We start from the raw sequence: 24,492 nt of genomic DNA, 5'->3' as shown, positions 1-24,492 counted from the left end.
AAACGGAGCAAACATCTGAGCAATTCAGTTTGGCCACAGTCTCATTATAGAATTGCTGCTGTAGACACCAGCTCTCAAGGGATGCCTTTCTGACCTCCCAGGTTTACCCTGCAGTAATTATCTGTGTGCTGAACGACCAAAGACTGTTTCCAAACCTCCATTTCAAGGGTACACACCAAATGCATTAGCTCTGCAGCTAATTACAGCTCAGCAGCAGGCAGCTAGCTGCGAGGGCCACCGCTGTAACTGATCCCAAGGCCCTCGCGTGCTTGAGCAATGAGCTTGGTGCGAACGCCTCAGCCAGGACACAGGGAAAGCCCGCAATGCCCGGCATGCTGGCGCAGCATCAGGGCCCCTGCTCCCCGCCCCTGCGGCGCCTTCAAGGATTATGACTGCAGAGCAGAAACATCGCTGACCCCAAGCTGTGATCTGGCTCATGCTACCTGCATCTTTTTCTTAAGCACACAGACGAAGGGCATAGGAAAGTTTGAGACCTACTGACGTTTCAGTAGGTTCTGATCCCCCAGAGGATCATAGTTGAGCTTCCCTCCTCTCTCCCTACATGCATTAAGTAGGTGAGCATGCCACTTTGGGGCCTTTTGCAGCTGGTGCTCATGGCTTAAGGGCCCCTTGCTCTATCTACCTTGACTGATCAGCCAAAGCAGCAGCTGCCGCACACTTCCACCCTCCCATTCACACCTTCACTCTTCGCTGTCCCCTAGAAGGATGCGGGCCAGGCACTGCGCTGCGCTTGCACTACCCAGAGGGGCTCGGCTTCAGAAACCCTGCAGATCCTGACTGAAACCTTCTGAGGGAAAAGATGGGATGGAATCTATAGATAACCATGAGAGAGCTGCACAGCATTTGCACAAGGGCATCAATAAGCCGACGTGTGACCAGCCATCCACGCTGGTCACACGAAGGGGGTACTTCTGAACCTGCTTCGCTCCCCAGCCTTTGTGGGACCTGCTGAGGGACGACCGAAAGCCTCTGCTCACTGCGACGATGCGGGGAGCTGCCTGCCCCCGTGCTGACAGCCGCGGGTGGAAACCACCGAAGCCCTCCAAGCACCCGACGCCGAGGGGATGGCCGAGCAGCAGCCCAAGCCGCGGGCAGCCCCGACGCCCGTGCAGACCCCAGGGCCTGGGGAGGAGCCGGCGGCGACGGGCGCAGCTCCCCGGCGTGCTCCGCAGTCGCCTCACTTCAGCCTCCGAGCTCCGCCGCGGAGCGGGGACAGCGCTCAAGTTGCCAGGGAAGGGACGGCTGGGGAGGCGGGGAGGGGAAGGGAAGGGAAGGACGACGCCGGGGGCTGCGGGCACCCACTTACCGCCGGGTGCGGCCCCTCCGCGGGGCTCCTCAGGGCCGGGGCTGAGGGGGCTGAAGGGGCGCCGCGGGCTCCGCTCACCGGGAGAAGCCGCCGGGGCCGTGCCGGGCGCCCGCCCCTGGGCGTGAGGGAGGGGAGGGGAGGGCCGGGCCGGGCCTCGCCTCACACCCCGCCGCGGGGAGCCGCGGCGCCCCCTCACGGGCCCGGGGAAGCCGGGCTGCGGCCGGGAGCCGCCGAGACAGGGCCAGCTGGGGCCGGGGGCGCCGCCGGCTCAGCGCAGCGCCTCGGGCTGCGGAAGGGGGACGAGGGGTGCCGGCTTGGGGCCCGCTCCGCTCCCCCGGCTCCTCACGGCACCAGGCCGGGTTTGAGACCCGGGGCGGGTGGCTGGGACCCCGCCAGGCTCATCAGCCCCGGGGCTGGGGGTGCAGGGTACCGCAGGGAGGAAGGAAACGGAGTGGGGAGGCTCCAAAGCCCCACGCAGGCTGTTATGCAGGGAGCTGAGCCCCACCTTCCCCATATGCCCCCAGGTAAGGGCCCTGCTCTTACAGCCCACGCTGCACACGCAGAGCTCGCACCTGACACAGAGGAATAGCGGCTGCCAGAACCAGAGTCCCCGAAGCGAGTGCTGCCCAGAAGGGTTTCTTCTCCAGGAAGTCGCAAGACTCCAAGGCATCACCACTGAAATGGCACCAGTTGCTTGCAAGGTGTCTCCCCCTCCTTCTCCATTGGGGTAGCAATTGGTCCAAGGTTAAGTAAATAGCTCATGTTGTTCCAGCTTTCAGCAGCACTACACAACAATGCAAGCTACTTCAGAAATCAGCAAGCCCTGGATCTGAAAAACAAACATTGTCCTCATTTGTTTGTTCAGTTGTGCTCCATTTCGTCAGTGGGCAAGCTGAGTTACTCTGCAGTGATAACAAAGTTTAACCAAGGACATGTGCAAAAAACGTAATGGGTGCCTGACATGGCTTAAACAAGACTATTTTGTTAAGAACGTGTTGCATGCAAGCAGCACACATAATCCCAGAATTTGACAGCCTTGTATTTGCATTCCCACGCTTGAGATGTAGGTCCTTATATAACCTTCCAGACTATGATAGTTCTCCCAGGCTGGTTTGGGCATATTTCAGGTGTAGGCCCTGATTTCCTTTGCTTTAAGTAGATTCAGAATACAAGAAAACAATACCAAGGAATTAATGCCAAAGAGATGAATTCATTAGAGAGAGACTAATGAGAGAGGAACCTTCTCCTATATTCTATACAAGCCTAAATACAAGGTTACATTATTTTTTGTGTGGTCTAAAATTCAAAGTCGCCAAGTGAACTTTCCTGTTGTTTCAAGAAAACACTGGGATTCAAAGAGTGGCCAGTCTTCACTGTGCAACTCAAAATGAATTAGTGTGCTACTATAACAACCAGCTGCCATACTGCTTTCCAAGTTGCCCTAGACGAAATTTTGACTACCGAGAAGTACATCCTTCATTTGTTTATTCTCCTGTCTTAAAGACATTCCCCAGACCTGTAAAACTGGATTTTCTCCCTCTTTTCAGCAGACAGTAATTGTGATAAATACTGTATGGTCTCCTTAAATTTATTCCAGGCAAGTTAATATCCAACATTTGTTAATGAGCAATCGTGGTATTTTTCACACCTTACAGACTGAACATAAATGCTTTTAATACAAAGGCTGCCTTTACTTACAATTCTGTATGCAGTTAAGATAAAGCAAAGCTATGGCAAATTATGCATAAACAGGTGGCCTGTTTCCATTGCAAAACATTGCTAAGATGATACAATGAATTTCAAAATAATTTTATATTAAGCAAGAGCCTAAATGCTGTGCTTTTTATTATCAGTTAGAAACTTGGCTTCAGACTTGAAGTCAACTGGACTGAACTGTGCCCCTGCTCCACAGCCCAGTAGTTCCACCCAGTTCTCCCAAATCAGAAAGGAAAGTGGCTGTATCTGATATTATAGAGGGTGGAGGACAGGAAATGGGAGCAATAGTAAAGGTTTCAAATGCCATCAGAATGAATTGAAACAGGAAATAAAGAGACTTCATTCCTCACCTTTAGTTCTACAACGTGGTATGATCACATGCAAGTCACATCAATACTCCTACGAAAATCTCAGAGAAAAGGGCACACAAGGAAGGCCGCTTCTTTTGTTTGCTCATAGCTACAAGAGGAAAAAACAACAGTTTGCCCTGACAGGCCACAGACACTTTTGAAATCAGGACAAGCTCTCCCTAGTCCCTGAATAACCCTCATTCAATTTAGTTTCTACTGGCCAGCCCTACAAGATCTCCCAAAACACAAGGGTAGATGGAATCTCATCCCCAATACTGTACCCACAGGGTTTACAGGCAAAAATGTAGGTTCTGCATAAATAAGAAATTGCTCTCACCTGGTTTAGTTATTCAGTTTCCTTTAGAACATTTTAACTCAGATTTCTTTGTATCATCTCTGGCAATCAGGGCAAAAGCCTTTATGTGCATACAGGACAAGATTAAGACAGAAAAGTCAAACCTGAGTAGCTTCCAAAGCAGGCAGCACAAGCAACATGGTAAGCCAGTGAATTCTGAAGACAAACGCTGTAATGTCTGCTAGCCATGTATTTACCAGTCTCTTTTAGCAAGTAATGAAGAATGAAGCCCATACCTTACTTTTTCCATGGGGATGTCCCATGTGTAAAGACCAGAAAAAACACCACATGCATTTACAAAAACAGGTAAACAGCCTATTTCACAGTTTAATCACCAATCATGGTGCCTGAAGACATCAAGTCAGTTCATCAGCTCAAACATCAAGTCTTAGAGGCATCTCACTGCAAAAAATATATAACCTTTGTGCATACATAAAGTACACCGTACTTGAAACACACAGGCACGATGTAATCATTCAAGACTAGGTGCAACTGAATTAAGGCCAAAGTCTTGTAATCTCCTCATCTATATTCTAATGTTGAAAGTTTTAATTACCCTATTCACTTCTCTACAACAGGCAGTTTTCTTTTCCAGTAACTGTTTGCTTTTTTGTCTTTCACATTCAGCATGTATTCCTGAGTTGTGCTTACCAGTCTAGTCCTTCCTCTGAAAACCTAGTCATGTTGACAGCGCAGAGATCGCTGTCAGATATATAAAATTGTAAAGGAGTATGGCTTCTACAGCACAGTATCATGACAAAAACACCATTCTACTAACTTCTTCGTGATTGAACCTTTTACCTTCTTTTCCAGGGAGAAAGCTTCCAAGGCAGAGCACACCCTTCCTTTGCATTATCTCAGTGAATATACTTCATGGCCTTTATGTGTGGGAAATCTTAAAGCCTCAGCACTACATGGATTCTGCTTCCAGTGAGGTCAAGGAGCTGCAGATAAGGAAGCTATGTTTAGCACTTCTGAAAATCCCGTAGAGTGAATACCTGATATACTATAATACAGCACCAGCAGACTTGAGCATGTTCTCCACATCTCTGAGTTATTCTGAATGGAGAGCAAGATTTTGCAGACATTTGCTCTCAGGTCAGACTAGACCAGCTCTATTTATCCTCTCTAAAATAATGCATTTCTCAGGAATAAGTCTCTTAACATATATCAGCAACTGCACTTGCATTCTTGTTGCAATTCTGTTGAGAACAAATGTCTTGAGCTCACTCCCAAGGAGGAAACAGGAGCCTCAGCTGTTCTTCAACGGGCCCCAGCAGCTGCTGGGACAACACAACCTGCTCATGCTAAATATGCCAAGTGTCCAAGACAGACCTTGCTCCCCATGCATTCTCTTTCCAGAATTTTCTGTTTATTCCTCACACTTAAAACTTTCAGTACACAGGACAGGAGGTTCTCCTTAGGCCAGAGTAATTTTTTGCCTCAGTTGCTGCTCTCCATCCTTTGTTGTGCAAGTCCTTCGAACAGATTTCCAGCTGTGCCAATATCTACTCTTAACAGCTTGCCATCCTGTAGCAGAGCTAGAGGACAAAAACATTCTGCTAAAGAGGTTGTGTTAGGAGATACTATACAAATATTCAGGTTTCTTAGGAAGTCTGTTCCCTGTAAGCGCTCATGGAAATTTAATCTTCTCCCCCATCCCCCCCACAAACTAAGGACCTCAATCACAAGTTTACCCAGACAGCATCACCTGCACGCAAAATGTCTATAGTTCACATCTTCATGCTTCAAAGCCAAATTTGCATATTTGTTCCTCTATACTCTCTGAAATCACATTATCAGACAAAAACACCCACTTTACTAGGGATTTGTTCTGACGGCACCTGCAGTTATTCAATCTGTTATGAAAAAAGAACCAGAGCAAGCTGTAATGCAAAGTAAACAATTTATTTTTTTTTCTTACATCATTTTTTACAAAAATAACATCACTTACATTTTGTGATCCAAATTTCTTGTACCACATATTGCTTATTTCCAACATGGCACTTAAGGGAAGATTCAGCAAAACAGCTACACAATTCAGTGAAATAAAGTGACTCGTTTTCCATTTCTCACTTAAACATGACTGAACAAACAACTCAGTTTACCAAGTGTAGAACCATTCAATTAGTCTCATTGTCTTAAGGAACAAAAATCTTTCCCTTTCTGCTGAAGTATCTTACCACGTTTACAATGATTGAGGGCAAGGTGCGAATCTGTCACAGAAAACACCTAAAGGACAATGAAATATTTTTATTCATTACATAGCTGGTTAAAAAATCTGGTAACACTTGATGATAACACTACCTATATACATGTCCAGGTAAAGCTGAAATACTATGAAGACTTAATAGCTAGAGGTATTGTACACCAAACTTCTGCCTATTTAATAAAAGGTAACAGAACATTTTTAACCATGTAACCAGAAGTTTCACTGAAAGTCATGCATAAGCATACAAAGATGGAGAAACATTCTGCAATATGCACATTAGCAGTTTGGTTTATATAACATACTGGGAACCATGCCTAAGAAATTCCGCACATGTGCATGATCTTGAAGTTTAAAAAAAGATAACTCTTTGCAGTCTTCATTTGCATTAACAGGCCAATTTCCTACTAAGTGGCTGGTATGAATGTTAAATCCTCATATACTGTTTTGGAAGTTTTCCCCGAATCGTGGGCACCTGGTATCTACACAGTTGAGCTTTTGCAAGGCTGACAAGTCACGCTGTATTTTTGTTTGATTTCATTTGGTTTCAATACTGGTTGTATATCCTGCGTATCCCTAACTAGTTACCGCTCCCCAAAATCACCAGATTAAGCACCACTAGAAAACTAGTATTTGCCTAAACACATTTGTAACAGCAAGGAAAGCTTCCTTTGAAGTTGCTTCCTGCTGCATTTGTCTCATTTTTGTTCTACATGGATTTCTAGCAGTCATTGGTTAGATGCCTCTTCAAATTTTTTGACCTTTTAACTAAGGCGTCAACAATTATTAACAAAATGAAGTCAACATCTTGCTAGGAACTTCAGTAAATTAACACCAACTCATTTCATAATTGGAAGCTAACAAAATACCCAGAGACAGCATGATTTCCTGCTATTCATGTTTTAGATTCACATAATGGAATAAGAAACAGAGCTACTTAATTTTACTGTACAATCAGGTAACAACTTTTATAATGAACGACAATAATACACATGGTAATTTAACCTTCAGCACAACTGTAAAAAAAGAAAGTCTTGTAACATTGCAGGTCATGCTTTGTCATCTACAGATCTTCCCGAATTGTTGCCCTGATGTTAGTTTTAGCTTCATAACCTAAAGACTTAGATGTATTCTGTACGAAAACATCTCCTAAAGTCACAGATCTAGTTCTAACTGAAGACTCAAAACCTTGGAATAGTAGACTTGTAGGAGACTAAGGTACATATTTCTAAATTCTTCACCTTAGCATTTCACCAGTTGCCACAGGAAGGAAGATCTTCAAGTTAGAAGTTTTCATTTAACACTTGAAAACAAGATGAAAAGAAAAAAAATGGGCATTACAGACCCATTTAGAGACCAGCTCTTTCCAAACAAAGACAGCATAACTAGAAAATTAGAAAAGCTGGTCCCATTTTTATATTCAAATACTGATTGTAATTAAAAAAAAGAATACAGTACATGCAATAATATGAAAAAACCCTGCCTAACAAGTTCAAGTAAACAGCCAAGAGTAACTAGGAAAACGAACCAAAAAACTACCACTTAAAAAAGACAAGGTAGGGGACATTTTACAAGACAAATGTCATACAAATCAAGATGATCATACCACGTGTCCCTCACTGGCAAGGATTTGTTGGCTACTTTGAAGTTATACATTATACAGGAAAAGGCATACATTGTATTTCAAAAGAAGTCCTGTAAGTTACTTTTCACCTCACTAAGTATATCTCTCAGATAAATTGATTAATAATATGCTTAGAGAAGGCTATAAATACATCCTTTACAAAAGTGCTGTGAAAAAGAAGCTGGATTTCTCCCCGCACACACTTGAATTTTCTAAAACATTTAGATGAGTGTACCTGTCATACAAATCCTACTTGTTCTCAGAAAACCAACAGAGAAGTAGAAGCTTCATGCACTTGGACCATTCCTGACCACAAGTTTAATTTTTTGCTACTTAACCACTCCCCAAGAGCTAACCTATTTTGTACGTTAGTTTTATCATCATCTACTCAGAGACAACACCTAAGTCAATCTAATATTATGAAGATCCAACAACTCAAGGAGGAACATTGCAAGAGCTCAGTGAATAACCAGCAAAACAAAACAAAACCAACTAACAAACAAAGAAAAGCAAAAAAACCTCTTCATCCTCAGAACCATTTAAGAGTACTGGTAGTCACAAGCAAGCATGGCCTCCACTCACATTTCCATAATGCTGCAAACATTTCCTTACAGATGTCTTGAAGCAGGTGCACTTAATATTCACAGCAAACCCAAGTACATTAAGAGAATCTTGCATTTTTCCACTGGAAAAGTAACTTAAATTTATACATGCATGCTGTGGCCTTTAGGCTCCTTTGATTGACTGATAAATATTCATTTGTCTTTAATCTCTATCACTATTATACAATAGCTATAGAATCATGCAGAAAAAATGCTATATTTCTTTTTAAAGATCAGGACTTGAAGCCCTAAATAGGAAAAGTGATTTCAATTCAAAATAATGGGAAAAAAATACCTTCAATGGGTACACAACTAATACATAGTACTCCTGTAGCAAGCTCCATTCTTATTCCATAATAGCTGGGTTTTAGGTGTGGCCTTTTTGAGACAGCCATCAGAAAAAAAGTGAATAGAAATAAAATTAACTGAACAGAATTTGCTCTATATAACCTTTTGTATTAATGTGAATCATCATCAACATACCCACCCAGAATAGCATAAGTATTTGCTATCACTCTACTAGTATACACTGGATATTCAGGTACAAATAGAGACTTATTTTATACTTGAAGTACATAAGTCTTCTGTTTGACGATCCATTTCATGTCACTTCAGTAAAAGATAAAGGAATGTAAAAGTTCTTATGGTGCTTCAATCCATACTTTTCTAGTTGTGACCTAAGAAGTGTGTGTTTGTTCCTCCCTACACCCCCCCCAAGGACAACACAATGAAAGCCATTTATTGAACCGATTCAAAACTGAAAAATAGTATGTCCACCCACATTGAACCTGCTCTATAAGAAACATGGTTACAATCAAACAGATACAGAAGCTTGGCAATGAATGTAGTAAACAGAGTGCAGACTTTTGTTACTACTGTTTCACATATAGACACTAAGTGTGCTGCACAAAAACAACTGCCAATTGTTGTTTCAACTATTCAGCTGTATGACTAAACTGAGACAGATATTAAGTGCCCTACATACATTTCCATGAACATACATGTAAACAAAAGTGTTTGGCCTCCATACAATGCCATATATCTGAAAGTGCTGGGGTTTGGAAATTTGTCCTGCATATTTCCAAAAGCAACTGGTTTACATTCGGTTTGATAGGATTAATAAAGTGTTTTGGAGGTTAACTCACTTTGGTCACGATCCCAAAGAAAAGTTTATGTTGAGTAGCTTCAACTATCCTCCTCATCATCACTAATAAGGTCTCTTTTTTCTATGCAGGTCTCTCGTTCACGCAGGAAATCCTCACGAATGGCTTCAAGTTCAGTTAGTTCAAGACGTACTTTCTCCAGGTGATAGGTCCTTCGGTTCCTGATCTGACGTAATGGAAAAGGATTCAGGTCTCCAAAAGCAATACCAGTCAGTTTCCTGTAGGATTATACAACATAACACAATAATCATTCACATCTAGAATCTTTTAAAATCAGTTTTGTACCTCAGTAGTATCAGTATCTAGCATGTGACTGACATCTCTGTTTTCCTTCACGTACCCGACAGATCTCAGATGTTATCAGGATTGAAAACAAGTTCTATAAAGTACTCAGTTTTAGTTACTTCAAGTGGTAAAATGTTCTCAAACGCTCACCAGTCCTCAAGGCCACCTGCAAACTCTATATACAACTATAACAGTTATAGTTCTTGACAACACTGAATAGAAGACATAAGCTTGGCTAACCAGATCTTCATTGGCTAGGTTGAATACACAGTACGTCCAGATACCCAGTTATACACTGGAAAGCTCATTCAACCCCAGGACAGTCAGCTCTCAACTTAACCAGGATAATGAAGTGGTGGAAGAGACCAGATAAAGCCTGGGATAGTACATGTGAAAACAAGGATATCACCAAACATGTTAAAGACAAACTCATACAGCGATAAAGCTCAGGAGTTTTGCTGGATGGAGCAAAGATCTCTGAGCTACTGTCAGCTCAAGCTAGTCAGATCACACAGCAAAGCATCACAAGAGCTCTTCCAGAGACATGCTATGCTGTCCCATCATACAGTCACAATGAAACTAGTCACTGATCTGCCTAGTCTGTCCAAAGATACAGTTAATTATATGATTACTGTTCATCTGCACCTAAACAAGTTCTTACTACTTCCTGAAGGAAAAAGGGGAACTGGAGTTTAACTTAGTCTAGTTTCATTATCAGCTGAACCCTAACACTAAGACAATTTATTTGCACAGTTTATTTAAGAGTAAGCTCTCCATAGGTTTTTATTTTTGGGTAAGAAACAACCATTTCCTGCTATTTATGAACAGAATATACTCCAACAGCCTCTCTACCTGTGCATATACGGAACACAATTATCACCTTTAAAAAGCTAGGTAAATACACAGCCTATGATGCCCTATAACCTGAAGTATGTTTATGTGCATTTTGGTATATACTTTTCTCCATGAGAGAGCTTAAACTTACAAGATTATTTTGCACTGTTTCCAACTCATTGAGGATGTTCATGAATTCTATAAAAATAGCCTTCTGGAATTTTTCTTCTACAGGATTTTTTTTTGTCCACATCAGTATCAGACATAATTCTACCTGTTTCTGTACTGTTTAAATTTTGATGTTGTAAAACTTGTAGAAAAAAAAAGGTAGAATAAGAGACCAGTTGGTTTGAATAATTTTATAGTATGATCATACAAATCAGTTCTGACATGGAATTTAATAGCCCCTAGGCGGCACTACACGCCACTACACCATCCTTGTAACTCTGACTTTTAAAATCCCATAAACACAAGAATTTACAGACCAGCATAGCGTATATTTGTACTATATACACTTTTGATGCACTGAATTCTGGCCTTACCTGAACAATGCTACAGATACTTTAAAGATATCTCAGTACCATATATTTTATACAGGAGAGAGAAATCATCACATGCTTTACATAACAGTAAGAAGAAAGGAAAACCAAATCTAAAGTTCTGACTCCTCCATCACAGTTTCCAACCTTTAGTAACTCATGGTGCTGCTGGAATACACGTTATATATTTGATTATAGGTTACATTCTTAAAATATCCACAAATCTGAGTTCATTTGTTTTTTAAAAAGTTTTATTTACTGCTTTGTTTTGAAAATATGTGCCCCTTCTTCCCAAAACCAAATACATACTTTTCTGTCCCTTCAAGATTTGGAAGTGCAGTCAGCATTTCGTCAGTCACAAATGGCTGAGTACAACAAGTGCTCAGCATTTTTCAAATCAAAGAGGGAATGCTAAAATACAAAGCACCATGCTACTCTCCCTTGAGTTTTCACAGATGTTTCAGCAGAGAAAGCAGCAGCTGTTATCAAGACTTTCACCATCTAAAGCAGGTGCAGAACATTCTCCCTGCATCAGTCCCAGCAATTCTTTTTAAGCATAGAATGAGATTATTCAGTTTTTAAATTGTTCCAGTTAAAACTGCAAGTCAAGAATTAAAAATAGTAAATTGCTCTTAAAAGTAGGAGACAAAATATAAGCGTAATTCTGCTGGGAATTTATTGTGGTAAAAACAAATGCCTTGGATTCCAATATATTATTTTATATTCAATTAAAAATCAGCGAGTCTTAATATCTATGCAAATTTTTTTTTCTTCCAACATTAAACCTATCCCAACATGACCTCTTTTTCATTTCAATCTGCTGCTCTGCAGTCTTGAAACCAGGAACTTAAAACAGTGTACCATCATTGATGAGAACCGTAGTTCCTAGGCAAGGATTGAGGAACAGAAGAGTATATAACTGTTATTTTATGTCTCCTTCAAACTATGTTCTTAAAATCAGAGTTGCATGGCATTAACATATACATTAGCAGTACATAACAGATCTAATCCTAGTGGGACCCAGTTCATGTTTTTAATACTTGAGCCAAGATGTGCTTTGATTTACTATAAAACATTTACAACTTAAGTTGTATCCACAATGCAAGGTGAGACTTTTTACTCATGGCTGAACTTCTTAAATTTTACTACCATCATACAACTGCTAAACAATACCAACCTGGCTAAGTAATCACAACCATCCCCCTCAAAACAACTACAATTACCCATTCACTTCTGTTTTTGTCACCTCTCCTTTTTTATATCATGAAACCTAATCATTCACACAGTGTTTAAAGATGATGCAAGATCAACTGTTCATGAGAAGTGTTAGCAATTAGTTTAATCTCCAGTTGTTTTATATCAAAATTTAGGTTTAGATTAAAAACCACCATCCGAACAAAACAAAACCAACAAAAAAACCACAAAACTTTTCCCATGCCTCACTACAGGTCTTTCAAGTGCACGTGTGAATTACTCACCTAGCATCAAGTATGGTACGTGTAAAATACCGAAGGTACTTGAAAATGGACATAGAATCTTGCAGTTTTAAGATTTCTTCTTCTTTGTACTTAAAGAGTGCCAGGGCAAATCGGAATATTACCTGATTAAAAAAAATAGGTTTGATTCTTTATAAATATAAGAATCAATGCACTCTGCTCTTAGCTATTATACATTCACAGGAGAAGTATTACTTTTCCTACAGCCTGCATTTAAGCTATCTAATCATACCTCCATCTCTCCTGCCTGCTCTATCCCTCATTTCCAAGAGCTGCCCAAAACTTCTGTTACAGCCTGTAACCAATACAAGGTGTTCTGCAGTTCAATCCAGAATACAATATTGGGTTTACAGTATATAAACTCTGAAGTTTTGATTTCCTTGTTCAAAGTCGTTAAGACTGCTGAATACACTACTAAATTACTGCAGAGATAAAATTAAGTCTTGCTTATTATTTAACAGGTGGTTTTCCAGTGCCATTTTCCCAACATGTTGGGGGACTGATGCGGTAGGATTTTGATATCAGCTTGTCAACCAACTTTGTCATAAGCTGGAAAAAGGATTACTTCATTCTGAAAATGCTTCAGGAAGTTCTGAACTTGTCTATGCAGAGCTGCCTTCACAAAATACCACTGTGTTAGAATGCTCAGATAAGGTTGACAAATTTAACTAACATGCAATCCTTGTCTATTTTACGTATCTCCTATTCTCTCCAACATCTGCTTTAATGCTATTACTGGGTTCAAATTCAATGATTTTCCTGCAGTGATTTTTTTTCACTATGATTTCACACGTATGAAACATGAAAGTTCTTATGTCCCCACCCCCTCATTTTATGATAGGGGCCCAGACAGTCATTATTGGCCAACTGTAATTTAAATGTCTGCAGAAATGAAGCAAATAGTCGCTGCAGAGAAGTCATTAATACTTGGTTACAACTCATTTTTACATCTTTTCAATACTTCTAACTTTCTTCTCCTTCACTTAAGTTTTCTTCTATATAACAGTAGCTCCAATTTTCATATCATTATTGTACATTGATTGACAGCACTGCCTATAGCTTTACTTTATAATGGTAAAAAAACGGTGGGTATGCAAAGTTTAACTGACAGGATTCCTGTGAAACCAACTTCCTGCACCCTGAAACTCAGTTACACCACAGTATCTTGTTACCAGATAACAACTAAAAAAAACTTAGCTTATTCAGTTCACCTTTGGTCCCTCATATAGGAATGAGTCCCATATTTTAAAAAGGATGTCACTAACGACACTGTCCACAAATACCACAAGAAACCAGTTGAAAGTTATAAGAGTATAGTCGACTTTGTACTGTTCAAAATGAGCATGCAGTCGTGGAAGTTTCTCACTCATTAAATCTTTGAATACTCGCTGATCAACCTAAAAAGAAAACACATGATATTATTGATCCTATATTTTCCACCGTACACATGGTTTGAAGTAGGGCTGATTTTTCTAGAGCTCGTTAGGAGTCCCAGGACTGTCAAGTCAACATTTCTGTGCTATATGCACCCAACCCACACACCATTACTTCAAAGCACGCCTCCCTTGCTGAAACAACTTCTGCTTCATAATCCACCCCATTTTAGAGGACTCCTCACACATAGACGTTGTGTTCCTGCTACTGGTCACTTGTGCTGCATCAGTGAACAAGCACCAGAGTAAAGAATGAGCTGGGGAGAGATCTGGAGAAGGGAGGAAGCAGCACGGCAGAGCACTGCCTGGAAGCAGGAGCCCTAAAGTGTATACTGCTCACACTACTGCAGAATGCATTCCAACCCCTACTCCCCAAGACAGCCCACAGCGCATCCCACTGATTTTGAGGAAAGAAACAATCAATCAGTTCCACCAACATTGTGAAACTAATAGTTTGAAGAGGGGTTAGGAACTGGAGCTCCAAGCAGGTCACTGAACATTCATTTCAGCTCGATACTCGGAGTCCTTTTCCCTGGTGCCTGGAACTCACTCCCACCAGCTCATTACATATTACCCCCCCCCCCAACCCCAAAAGGCATACCAAACAGTTTTAGAACAAAAGTTTCCAACAGGCTACAGTTTACAGGGCCAGGCTTTATTTTGGCACAGCACATACCTGAGATCCTAGCAGTGTCTTCGTATAATAATCACGAGGCATGAAAACTTCCACTATTGTTACTAGACACCAAAATGCATCTTCCTGTTCCAAATACAGAAGAGCAATTGCTACCAATCTGAAAATAGGGTTTATTTGAAGAAGAACATTATAATAAATACCACAAAATGCATTAAGATGAATTACAATAGAGCCTTTGTTTCTGTTCAGCAGACATAAATAGATTAATAGGAGATAATGTAGCTTCAAATGAGGCAACGAGATACCTTCTCAGCCAATCCAAATATTTTTTATTCAATTCAGTACGAAACACTCAGGCAAAAGCCAAGTGATTTGCTAGAACACACTTTTCTGGGAACTAAGGCAAACTAATTAGAAGTTTGCAAGTCTTAAACCTACTACTCTGATCCCCAGACTTCTGTATTTCCTTACTGAAAAAGAGAAAGAGAAGATGGTTCCTGCATTTCACACACAATCATTTTAAGTTTAGAAAACTAATTTCTAGCAAATTTACTTTATATCCACTAAAGTTAAGTAATACTTTCATCTTCATATACCGTGGTCTTTAAGAAAATACCTATAGTTTTTCAAAGACCTAACTTGTTCTAAGAATTTCCTAAAGTAGGAGGAAAAAAAGGATTCAAGAGCAGCATTCCTGGTTTTCCTGTTTCCAGCGAGGACTATGAAAGAAAAAGCAGAGGAATAGCTTTGTGTCATTGACAGCTGTTTGAATATGGAAGGTTACCTCAACTTGTTTTATTTCCGTGTGCAAGAGGAACTGCAGCATGTACTGCTTTTGATGTTACACAGCTTAACAAGATTATCGTGCTTTGAAAGCTTAAAAGAATCAAGGCATGGAAAAATATTTAACTTGCTTTTAACTTCTTTAAGTATACTCAACAGCAGGATTGTTTATTTCTCTTTTAGGTTCTCTTTTGTGAAATATTCAGAAATTAAAAAAGCGGGGGTAGCAGGTGCATCCATTGTTCTACAGTTTGCATGAGTACTCCACTTTTGAGCAATGTTTATATATTAAGTAAGAAATCAGACCGAAGTGACTTAAAACCACCATGATTTAACTTGAAAACAGTTCCTTAAATAAATAAATAAATATTTCGTAAGCATTTGGGTAGGGCGAGTAGCTTTTTAAATGCTTGCCATGGATCTTCTCTATTGTATCTGTACCCTTCTTCAGTGCACATTTCAAATGATACAGCTGCTCTAGTTCAAGTCTTTTACCCTATTCTGGTATATCAGCTAGTACACAACCTGACATCTGTGGAATTGTAACATGGGGACAACAATGGCACATTAGACTAACATGGCTGTTTCAGATAACACCTTCCTTCACTACAGATCTCAAACTACCAAACCTATTTCAGCAAATGCCAATTGCCATGACATTATACTTCAAATTTTGCCTAGCCTTGTAGCACCAAAATAGTCCTTAAAACGATTACTGCAACTTCAGTTGAGGACATCCTGAAAGAAATGATGAACTTTGTGGCCTTAACACACACACAAAAATAAGATTTCAAGCATTTATTTCTGCTTATTTTAAAAAGCACACAAAAAACCTGCTAACAAATTCTTGCACACAATAGCAAAACGATCCCCTAGAATTGACTAGAAGACCTTATAAAACCTACATTTAAGTAGCCCATTTACTACGAATTAATGCCAGTTCCAATTTTGCAGAGCTGCTTTTAGAAGTCTTTAGAAGTCTTTAGAAGTCACTTTTAGAAGTGATCCAAGTCTTCTGCTTTTTATTGTTTAAAAACGTGATAATTATCTGCTTATTACAACATTACAAATTGCATACAACCCATGAGGAGAACTGCTGTCCAAAAGGCTGTTGCTATATAAGTGTTTTGAAAGTGCACATTGTTTCTTACACTGCGTAGTTATAACTTACAGTTCACAAAATCTTACCTGTTGAGCCCTTGGCAATAACCTATATCTGGATTTCTCCATGAAAACGCCAGCAGCACATTTCGCAGTTTTTGAATCCCTTCAGATGTTGGGGAAGAATAATGTTTGTTGTTTGGCAAAGTTCTCAAGAGATCCAATTCTATCTGTTTAGATGCAGGATTTTGTTTTTCTAGGGCATTCTGAAGCAAGGTCTGGAAGTACCCAGGAACTGTGCTGTCCTTGAATTTTTTAACGTGGAGATTGACACACCATTTCCATATCTTGGAACGATGTTCATGTGGAATCCCAGAACGAATAAGGTTCTTTAGCTCCACACAGCGCATCATCTCTCTATTCATCGTACTTGCAAGATAGTTTTCCCATTTTACCCCTGTGGAGATCTCCCGATTTTCACTGAGAGAAAGCGATCTCAGGTCCAAAGCTCGTGATTTTGCTACTAGTTTCTCTTCCTCATCATCTTCTGGGACTGTTTGGAAACCATATATATCATATTCACTGAAAGGACAGGAGAAAAAAAAAGTGCTCCTAAAGATGTGTTCAGCAATCCTGAAAGTTCCCATCCTAAGGTTATTTCCAGTACCCCTCAAGCTGCTCCCCATAGTTTTCTAGACGTTTTAACAGAACTATTATTCAGACATTTTTCTAAACTATATATTTTATTTAATATTCTAAAATCACATATTCAAAAAGACTTTGTGCCCATATACCAATATATACATCACTGCACAGATTAAGTGATTTATTTAAGAACAGGGTCAAGTCCAAATTGGCCCATCTCTTCAATTGCTCATCTTCAGCAGCTATATAGCAACATTTGAGTTTAAATTCCATGCTGTATCTCAAATAAAGTACTTTATTTATTTAAATGTCAAAAATAATTTCATCACTATACCATTATTCATGATGGGAAATATATTAAAAACTCCAAATCCTGCAAATATATAACCCCACCACCTGTTTTCCATCGTTAGAACCAGGCCCACTGGTCAAGATACCCACAACAAACTCCTGAGGTGTGATACAATTCATCTGAGAGGTAGGTGCTCTAGCTGCCAATGATAGTACTTCCTTTATTACTACAGAAGGCATGTCCACAACATAATTTATACCCATATGTTTTATATATACACACACGTTTTAATTGCACAAAATTACCTGACCAAGTATGGTTTGAAAAACGCTTGTTCTGGTTGTTCACTGGTTTCTGCTTTCAGGGCATCTTCTAGTAACTGTGCGATAACCTCACGAGCAGGGCTCTGCTCCTCAGAACAAACAGGAGTTTTCATTTCTTGAAGCAAGATCAAGTATTTACTTTCTATCTGACAGAGTTTAGCTTCCAAGCTAGTATACTGCAGAAAACAACATACAATATTTAAGACACATCTTCAGACATTTAGTTTGTATTACAGATCTCTTCAAATCTGATTCAATATTCAGAAATGATATTCATTTCAGTTGCTTAAAAACATTTAATTCAAGAATAGTCAACTTTACTCCCCAGTTTTGTAGCACCATGAAACATAAAGCAACTCTGACGTGGAAAATACATGTTATGTATACATTTTTATTACGATATTATAAAACTCTGCATCTAAAATACTTGAGAAAGATCTCATACTTTTTTTTTTTTACATAATTCTTTAAAAGCAGAATAGTAGCCTGCATGTATTTCTACCATACGTATATCTGTATGTGGAAAACCTGAGTAAACTTTAATTGTTATTATGTTGTATGAAGTACAAATCAATCACTTCGTGCTTCTAGAGAAATAGTTTTACTCTATGCACATTTGAACCCCAAGAACTTAAATGGAATTTTAAAGACATTAAGTAGTTAGGTAACAGCACATAGCAGTTGTCAACAAATTTCCATGCCAAAAATACAGCATCTGGATTTGGCAGCTGTGCACACCACTTCCCAAAAAATATAGGCACACCCCACAGAACTTAGCTACAGGTATCTTGCCTTAGCTACAAGTGCGTGCACACACTATTTGCCCTAGGCAATGGAAATCTGTCATTTACCTGCAACTTCTCTACACTCAAATTCATCTATACAGAAACATTTCCAAAGTTACATTCACCATAATTTTCTCATCCTTCATGCTCAAGAGGGTAAAGCCCTATTCTGTGACATACCATCAAAATGAAACACTATCACATCCTTTCATACACAGCCTGTTTTTGGTATACTTTAAGCTACTGCAGTTTTAATGCTGAGCAAGTGATACGTGCTTGCAGAAATACACATACTTGTGTTCATGAATTACGAAATAATGCACTTAACACTATTCTAAAGTCTACCGCATTTTTCAAGAATCCATTCAGATACATTGGTCTGTAAAAACTGTGTTTTTCATTTAACTGACTCTATCACATTTCATACTTCTGAATTGTTCCAGTTCTGTTATAGTTAAATTCCTTGAGTAGATTTACAAGTGAATTTTTGAAAACTGCATTAGACATAGCCAAAATGAAAACATGCTGTGTTAATCTGACCTTTGCCTGCCATTCTCTCTCTCTCACTTCTGCATTTCTTCGTAGAGCAGAAAGTTCCAAAATCTCCTTGTTTAAAAATTTGTTCTGGGTCTTATAACCCTGAAGATTGTCCTGTTAATAAAAGAAAACAAACTGGATTTTTAATAAAGATATCTTACAGATTGCGAATACCTATCAGAGAAAGCATACTTCAGAACAGAGACCAAGCAGCTACTAACAGGTATACTAATAGCTACTAAAATAATTAGGATCAAACCAAGTATTTTTAGCGTCCACTCAAGTCAAACACAGAGACTAGACAGCTATGAGCACGTAGGTGTACAGGCTGGTGCTGTGCCTCACTTGCACAGTGCTATGCCCCCAGCAGAAGGCAGTTGGTCACTGCTTGCGGGCATGAGGCAAGACCAGCCCTGCAAAGCTGCCCCTCACTGTACCTGGAGGAGAACAAAATATGCATGCTGAACATGCCAGAGGGGTTGTGGTGCTGCGCACCAGCCAGAAGCACATGCAGTACAAGAACCGGGGGCAAATGAGTCCTGGGTTTTGGTTACCCTACCTGTCCTCAGTCATGTCTGCCTCCACACAAAAATATAAATCCTTATCAAAAGCTTCCTCACCAAATTTACTCGGCTCCAGGCTACAAATACTACTTCTGAAGGTTGAGGCTGTGAGATGAGGGACTCTCAACAACTACAACTTCCCACAATGAGCATCTGCAAGCTTTGTTCTCCTTTCTGCCCAGACTATTGATTTCTAGTTTCAATTTTATTTCCTAAAACTTCCAGGCTTACATACAAGAAATAAAGCTATGAACCTTTTAATACATTCTATGTGTCTCATATTCCAAATCGCTTGGAACTTTAATCAGTATGGAATCAACATTTATACAAAGGCATGTTCAAAGCAAAGTCGGTAACTTCAGTAACTCCGTAAGAACCTGACACATTCACTGAGGTCAGTTAAAAGAATAACATGCATTGGTAACACCTGGAGCATCATTATTAATAGAAATTCTTCTACTCCTCTTTCCTTTTCTCCTTTACCGTTCATTCCTCATGCTTTTTGTTTCCTCACGCTTTTTGTTTCCTCACTTTTGATATTAAAGAAATAAAAAAGCAAGCATTTTGGTGGTATTCCTCCATGCTTATATTTTCCTCTTACCCTTACTTTTTTCCTGTTCCTTTGATTACTTCTCACATCACTCTTCCTCCACACCAAAGATTAAATTACTGTATGTATGAGATACTGTATTACAGCTGTACAGACCAGTTCAAAGTATACGAGTCCTGTTTAAATTGTTCACACAACAGTTCAAAGTGTAGATTCCAAGCAGAGAAAGCCTCAGGTGATGAGTATCTTGGAGAAATGCTGAAGTGATCTCCCCAGAAAATAGAGCAGACTAGAAAGTAGTTTTTAAAGGCAGCAGAGATTTCCCTATCCATCAAGACAGAGACATTGCTCTTACTTTTAGTCTGTCCAGTTCCTGTAGTTCCTTATTCATACAGGTGGCCACGGGAGAATTTACTGCGCCACTTTGGGAGGATGTATTGTCTTCACATTCGCTGAGCTGATGAGACAGTTTCATTATCACTTCATCTTTAGCTTGAATAGTTTCCATCAACATACCCAGCCGCTCATTGAGTTCTCCGACTTTACATTTCAGATTCTTTACTTCCTGCTGGAGACTATCTTTTCCCAGATTTAACTTTTCGAGCTGGTTGTTGAGACCCAAAATCTGGTCATCTTTTTGGTGCAACAGCTCTAATTTGTCTTTGGGAACCCCCTCACATAGACGGCTTGCAAAGTATTTATCATATTGGGAAGATCGGACTGTTTGCTGCAGAAGTCGCACAAGTTCCTGAGAATTTAAAAGAAAAAAGATTGAGCTGAAAAAGCAAAGCTGGAGAATTTATAGCTTAGAAATATACTGTCAAACAAAAGTAAGCTTTGGAATTATTATTTATTTATTTATTTATTGCATCTGAGTTAATTTATAACAAACTTCTGATGGTGTTTAAGGAAAAAAGGAAATACATGACATGGTTCCTAGCAGGCTAACACCTCACAATGATTGGTTTATGTGGATGTCTTAAGTATCTTTCCCTGAGCTAAGGATCTTGCCTGGAAAGGCTACAGCCAGTTTAGGAAGAATTGTTGACAGCTACAGCAAAGCACTTACTTGGAAGCTGAAAACCACTTACTTGTAAGAAGCCCTGTTCTAAGAAATGAGAAGGGTTTAAACGACAAAAAAAAAAAAAAAGAATGTTACAGCACAGAGAAGTGAAAGATAACTAACTGCCCTCTTCCCTAACAGTTGCAGAAAAGATACTAAGGAGGAAAAAAAAAAAAAAAAACACATGCTGCTTTGGTAAAAAGAAAGTCTTTGCAGGCTTGTTTAGAAAAGCCTTGCTACAGAACCAAGTCATGAACTGACTTGCCACAAAGGAGAAAAGGGAGTTTCTGTGGTCTTTGCAAAAAACAATGAAGTCTCTGAACATTTTTTATTTTTCAAGCAACAACAAATTTGTCCAGTGATTCTACTATTTTTGTCCTCTATTTCCCCATTTTAAAAAAAGTACCAGTATCCTTGTCCATGGGAATGCACAAACCCTGAACCATTACAACATTAGAATACTTATTTCACTTGCATGAAAGATGCCTGGGAATTCACAGGTATACACGCACAAAAGCAGCTGATTTTTAAGGCAGTTACACTGTAAGTAAAACCCTGCTTGCATCTTTGCTGGCATGAGATCCTACTACAACTTTCAGGAACTTAAGTTTTCTGTGAACAAGATCTGTGCTAGGTCTTGAAGTGCTCCTGAATGAGAATACCAGCCAATATCCAGTGAAGTTTGTTACACGCAAAGTTAAAAAGTGAAATTTTAAAACAGAAGACATACTGTAAAAAAGGTAGAGTCTGCTTTAGCTATTACTAGAAGCTCTCCAAAAGCTGAAGTGTAAAAGCTATATAACAAGAAGATATTCCAGATCAACACACTAAGAAAGGAAGAACAGACTGCTGACAGGCACATTTCACTAATATACGTTATTACTTTTCCTGTTTCCCATTTTTGGTTAATGGTCTAACGCTGTGGAACCATGGGAGGGTAAGTTCTAGCCTAGAATTATCTGCAACACCTATCAGTGAAACTGGGACTTCAATTGTTTTTTAAATAATAATTCTAACACTCATTAAGAATACAAGGACAGAAATAGCAATTTGTTCTTATGAAATTCCTAAAGCTTGAGTTGAATAAACACATCAGAAAATTTACAAAGACTTGGAAGTCTTAGACATGCCTAGAATGAACCACTGATTTTGAGACTGTTGCAAAGCTCTAACAGATTAGGTTTCTTTTCCTCACAACAACGAAGAGTAAACTGTAAAGACCTGGGTCTACAGAGTCAAATATCAAGCTACAGTCTTTAGAGGGGTCTGTGAAGGATCATTTGTTGAGGAAAATCTTGAGAAACTAGATTTTCTTCCTTCTTCCATTGTGATTTGACACTTTCACTATCTTAATGCTACTGGACCGAACTTCTAATAATTACTAAATAGCTGGATGATTTCATGGACGTAGTTCAGTGATATCCAAGTGTTCTATTTATCAAAAATAACAGCATCCAGACCGGCAACTTACATGTCAATTGACATTCAGTTATCAGGGAATCCTACTCAACAGGAACATACGTAATAGATGATCTTGCTTGTAAACAGTGACTACATAATAAGTTATCAATTCCTGTCTACTACTCTAAAGATTGTAAACTAAAATACAAGATCTGTCTAGTCACTCATGTTGCCAAGGAAAACATCCTACTTTTATCTTGCATCCATTTATCACAGTTCTAAATCCAGCCCAGTATCAACAGTGAGAAAATCTCAAGCTACTTGAGACGTACGTACTCTTTTTCTTCTCATGAGGACAGAAGGAGCTGAAACATTATGTTTCATTAGAACATAGTGAGATTTCACACAAAACCTGTCTCAGAAGCACAAATGTACTCCTTGGAGAGAACACCTAAAAAGCATGTAAAGGCATTCATTACCTTGTTTTCCCTTTGATCATCTTACACACTGGAAAACACAAATAGCGAAGCTAGCAGCTCCAAGCGTGACCTAAACTCTATTTCTTCTTAAAATTAGTAGAAATTCCTTCAGGTAAAACCAAGTTATTTAATAAATCTGAGCAAGCAGGGGGTATACAAGTATGAACACTGTATGAGGGCAATACTAAGTGCATAGATTTATGCTTAGGGTCTATGATTCACAAAATCTTTTTGTGCTGATACTCTGTGATACAATAGGAGTGGGAAGGTGTCAGTTACCACTCTGCCACTCTCCTCTTTTGTAGCAAAGGAAACAACAAGAACAGAACAAAGAAGAAAAACTTGAAACAAGAAGTTCCTCAGGAATTACCAGTACTAATCAGAGGTTTTTTTCTTCTGCATTATCTGCCAAGATCTTTGCAGACACTGGGAAACCTAGCTTCAAAGAGTAAGATACACATATAGAAAGTCTTTGTTTCAAGACTTGTTGTAAATGAAGGTTCATTACATACCACTATTTTCTACCAACAATGAGCTCTTAATATAGTTAGGTGTCCATATGGGGCAAACAAACAATCACCTGTCACATCCATTTGCATTTGTGCACTTTGCCTGAAGGCTTAGTTACCTTTTGGCTCAGAAGATCTTTCTTCAGCTTTTCCAATTCTTCTTGCTGGCTTTGATATTTCAGTTGCAGTTCAGACACTAGTTTGTTGCCATTACCAGAATACCACTCAGTTGGAGAGGAGTCACTGCTGTTCCGGTTTTTGCTTGATCCAATCATGTCTTTTAAAGGGCGTCTCGGTTTTTGTGGAATGCGGCCAAAATCAAATGGAAAAGCTGAGCTAGTCAGTCCTGCATAAAATGTCATTTAATTAACAGATATTTCAAAGCATTCAAATTTCCTTTAAAAATATACTATTTAGACTCTTAGGAACATTTGAACAGCTCGATACGCTCAAACACATCACAAGCAAGTAATTTTAGAAAGAGTTTACTGAGCTCTGGATGTGGTGTGTTAATAAATGATAAATTTTAACTTATTTCCCAGAGATACAAATATCACAATGCACTACAATAAAGGAGGAAGGGCAAGAGCTCCTCCTTCCTCCCGTTTCTACCTTTATTTCCTTCTGCCAGGTTTTTCCTCTTTTCTTCCAGGGCCATCGAGTCCTCCAAGTCTTTTGGGGTTGGATCTAGCAATTCCCACTCTTCACTGGTATAAAATATGCTCTTGCGATTTTCATTATTCCCTTTTCTTAAAGATGACATTGAATTTCTGTGAAAAGCACAGTAGAAAAAGAGACCGACATTTGTCCATTTTGTATTAATTTTATCATTATTTTTTAAGACAACCACTGTAGCTGAAACAATGCAAACAAAATATAAGCTAAAAACAC

The 24,492-nt window shown here is 39.4% G+C and overlaps 2 protein-coding genes across 11 annotated transcripts in view; both read right to left on the bottom strand.

The window, feature by feature from the left end:
* Nucleotides 1–9,468, bottom strand: part of DAPK2 (death associated protein kinase 2) — a 55,486-nt gene extending 46,018 nt beyond the window's left edge. For 5 of the 8 annotated variants that reach the window (XM_083850879.1, XM_083850881.1, XM_083850878.1 and 2 more), the window contains exons 1-2: nucleotides 3,394–5,521; nucleotides 1,900–2,156 (exon numbers count right to left, since the gene is read on the bottom strand). Coding sequence is in view for 1 of the 8 variants with exons in the window: in XM_083850880.1 (XP_083707006.1) it covers nucleotides 9,329–9,388 (60 nt within the window). In the remaining 7 variants the exon portion in view is untranslated. Of the gene's footprint in view, nucleotides 1–1,327; nucleotides 1,454–1,899; nucleotides 2,157–3,393; nucleotides 5,522–9,328 lie in introns of those variants that run through there. The other 3 variants (XM_083850880.1, XM_083850886.1, XM_083850884.1) reach the window with 3 other exon arrangements.
* TBC1D2B (TBC1 domain family member 2B) overlaps nucleotides 5,655–24,492 on the bottom strand; it is a 38,139-nt gene continuing 19,301 nt past the window's right edge. For all 3 annotated transcript variants that reach the window (XM_083850876.1, XM_083850875.1, XM_083850877.1), the window contains exons 4-13: nucleotides 24,214–24,371; nucleotides 23,721–23,947; nucleotides 20,505–20,897; nucleotides 19,040–19,150; nucleotides 17,697–17,890; nucleotides 16,542–17,036; nucleotides 14,610–14,727; nucleotides 13,712–13,897; nucleotides 12,483–12,604; nucleotides 5,655–9,564 (exon numbers count right to left, since the gene is read on the bottom strand). In XM_083850876.1, the coding sequence (XP_083707002.1) occupies nucleotides 9,369–9,564; nucleotides 12,483–12,604; nucleotides 13,712–13,897; nucleotides 14,610–14,727; nucleotides 16,542–17,036; nucleotides 17,697–17,890; nucleotides 19,040–19,150; nucleotides 20,505–20,897; nucleotides 23,721–23,947; nucleotides 24,214–24,371 (2,200 nt within the window). In that variant the 3' untranslated portion in view covers nucleotides 5,655–9,368. The remainder of the gene's footprint in view (nucleotides 9,565–12,482; nucleotides 12,605–13,711; nucleotides 13,898–14,609; nucleotides 14,728–16,541; nucleotides 17,037–17,696; nucleotides 17,891–19,039; nucleotides 19,151–20,504; nucleotides 20,898–23,720; nucleotides 23,948–24,213; nucleotides 24,372–24,492) is intronic.

This window comes from Anser anser, assembly GCF_964211835.1.
Source record: "Anser anser genome assembly, chromosome: 10".
Taxonomy (NCBI): domain Eukaryota; kingdom Metazoa; phylum Chordata; class Aves; order Anseriformes; family Anatidae; genus Anser; species Anser anser.
The sequence above is the reverse complement of the archived record's forward strand: the minus strand, read 5'-3'. Positions and strand labels throughout refer to the sequence as shown.